At 56.4% G+C, this 2,068-nt stretch overlaps 2 protein-coding genes across 2 annotated transcripts; both read right to left on the reverse strand.

Annotated features, from left to right (window-relative positions):
- Nucleotides 1–117: 117 nt before the first annotated feature.
- Nucleotides 118–552, reverse strand: TraAM80_10540 (uncharacterized protein; the record flags this gene model as incomplete). Its single annotated transcript, XM_029387153.1, has 1 exon — nt 118–552. The coding sequence occupies one exon, from the start codon at nt 550–552 to the stop codon at nt 118–120; it is 435 nt and encodes a 144-aa protein (XP_029233003.1).
- A 916-nt stretch (nt 553–1,468) lies between these two features.
- On the reverse strand, nt 1,469–2,068 carry TraAM80_10541 (uncharacterized protein; the record flags this gene model as incomplete). The annotated part of the gene is made up of 1 exon (XM_029387154.1): nt 1,469–2,068. A coding segment is annotated over one exon (600 nt), but the record flags the coding sequence as incomplete, so codon positions are not given.

Below are 2,068 nucleotides of genomic sequence, written 5' to 3' on the forward strand. Positions count from 1 at the left end.
CTGTCGGCGCACCCGCAGCACCATCGGGCGGCGTCTTTTGCGCTGCAGCACCTCCGGTAAGTGCGGCAGCTCCCGCTTCCTCCCGCCGTTTCTACTCACCTTCGGTCGACTCATCTTTTAGCCGCTGCTCAACTTCCTGTGGGACTTGTGACTGCGACACCTTCGCAGGGTGTTGGAGCTCCGCTCCTGATTGCGCCGGCGATCCTTCACCTCCCGCGGCCTGCGGCACGTGGTTTTTTTTTCCCCAGCCAAAGAGGGCGCGGCAGCAGCATCATCATTGGCATTGCGTTTCCGGAGGTCCATATTGTACAAAGACGCATAAATATTATTGATCCTCTCAAAAATACAATTATTAATTGCCGTCATATTCGCAGTTTTATCTTTATGTTCATCATGGCATTCACCCACTATAACAAAGTACCAAATATTATACGGTGTTGCCCTCCAGCCCTCGGTATTGTGCACCATTTGGGTCCCCGACGCGTGGCCATCGCCGCCGCAGCAGCAGCACAGCACGCAGAGGACGCACACCAACTGCACACGGCTAGCCATCTCCACCCTTGCCACCGCGGCAAACACACACACAGCCTAGCGAGGAGCAGAGAGAAGGTAGGAGAAAAAAGGACGAGAAGGACGCAGCTACAGAAGCAGTTGCGGATGCACACGAAAAAAGAAGAATGCTTCAGGAGCGTAAAAAATTAAAGGATTGCAACCTCGCCTCCTTTGCCAAACAAGGCGAAAAACGGTAGATGTATTTTTTTTGTTTCGGCGATGAGTACACCTAGAGCGGCACGACGGCCTTTGGGTGGTTTGGGTTCACTATGTGCTATGAATCTTTCTTTTGTGTAGCAATTTTTCTTTCACATTGGTGCTTCCAAGTTCCTTGCCCGTTTCTGCTTTTGCGCAGGCGCTGCGATAGACACGCGGCGTGGTCATTACCAAGACAAATTCAGATGCCTGTGCAGTTTTTTTTCCTTTTTTGAGGGAGCCGCAAGCCCGCACTCGCCACAATAAAGCGGCGAGCGTGCGCGGTGTCACGGCTACCGCGTCGGAAGGCATGGTTGAGGCGCCGTTTTGCTCACATTTCTCGTGGAAGCCATAGGTTCGCCTACAGTTTGACAGCAACTCCTTTTTCTCACAGGAGGTACTTTTAGCGCGCTGCCGGGTGGGGCTTATAATGCGTCGCGCCCCGGCGCCCTCTTTGGTTCCACGCCGCGGACGTTACCACATCCCCTCCACAGCGGGCCCTTTTTTTCTTGAGCCCACCGCGCGCAAGAAGCGAAGCGCAACACCGTGAAGAGCAACCCAAACCGAATGACAGCTGAACCCGCCAGGACCTATTTTGCACCAAGGTGCCAGACAATCAAGGGATATCGCGTTGAAAACAAAGCGCTGAAGCAAAGCAATGGCACCGGCTAGGCGCTTCGCATTTGCCGCAAAGCATGAGAAACACCCAAGCAGAAAGAACCTAAAGACCGCACCGTTTTAGGCGCCGCCGAGGCATAATATGGCCGCTGTGTTTTGTGCTATGCAAGCCCTGCCCGCACGCAGCGCCCACACACTTTGCTTTGGCGCTCGCCACCCGTTGCCGTGCCGATGCGCCCGGGCGGCCGCAAATAATAATGGCAACAGCGAAGGCAAACACCACCATATTCTCATGCAAAGGGAAAAATCCAGACATTGACACTTTTCTTAGCAGACAGATCGCGGTGGCCTGCGTGGGCTTCCTCTTGCCCCCCAACCCAACCCAAGCAAGTGCCTTCGGCACCGTGCCCCTCTTGGATCGTGGAAAACGCTTCCAACATAGAGCTCCGCCGGTCTGCCGCGCCGGCCAGCAGCCCCAAAAAAGTTGGTGGGCCTCGTTCTTGCCGCCGCGCCTGCGACGATCTAGTTTCCGGCCCGAACACCCCGCAGGAGCCTTCGGAGCCCGTCGCCTTGGACTACGCCAAAGTCGCCGGCGCAGTGGGCCACGGCGAGGCCCTCTTGCTTGCGCGGTGAATGCCGATTCCCGGCTCCACCGTGCGCTTGCGCGTGGCGTTTCCCATGTGGCTGGCGCGCCGGGGCGGCA

Source organism: Trypanosoma rangeli (genome assembly GCF_003719475.1).
Source record: "Trypanosoma rangeli strain AM80 chromosome Unknown Tra_15.4_contig_01039, whole genome shotgun sequence".
NCBI classification, from domain to species: Eukaryota; Euglenozoa; class Kinetoplastea; order Trypanosomatida; family Trypanosomatidae; genus Trypanosoma; species Trypanosoma rangeli.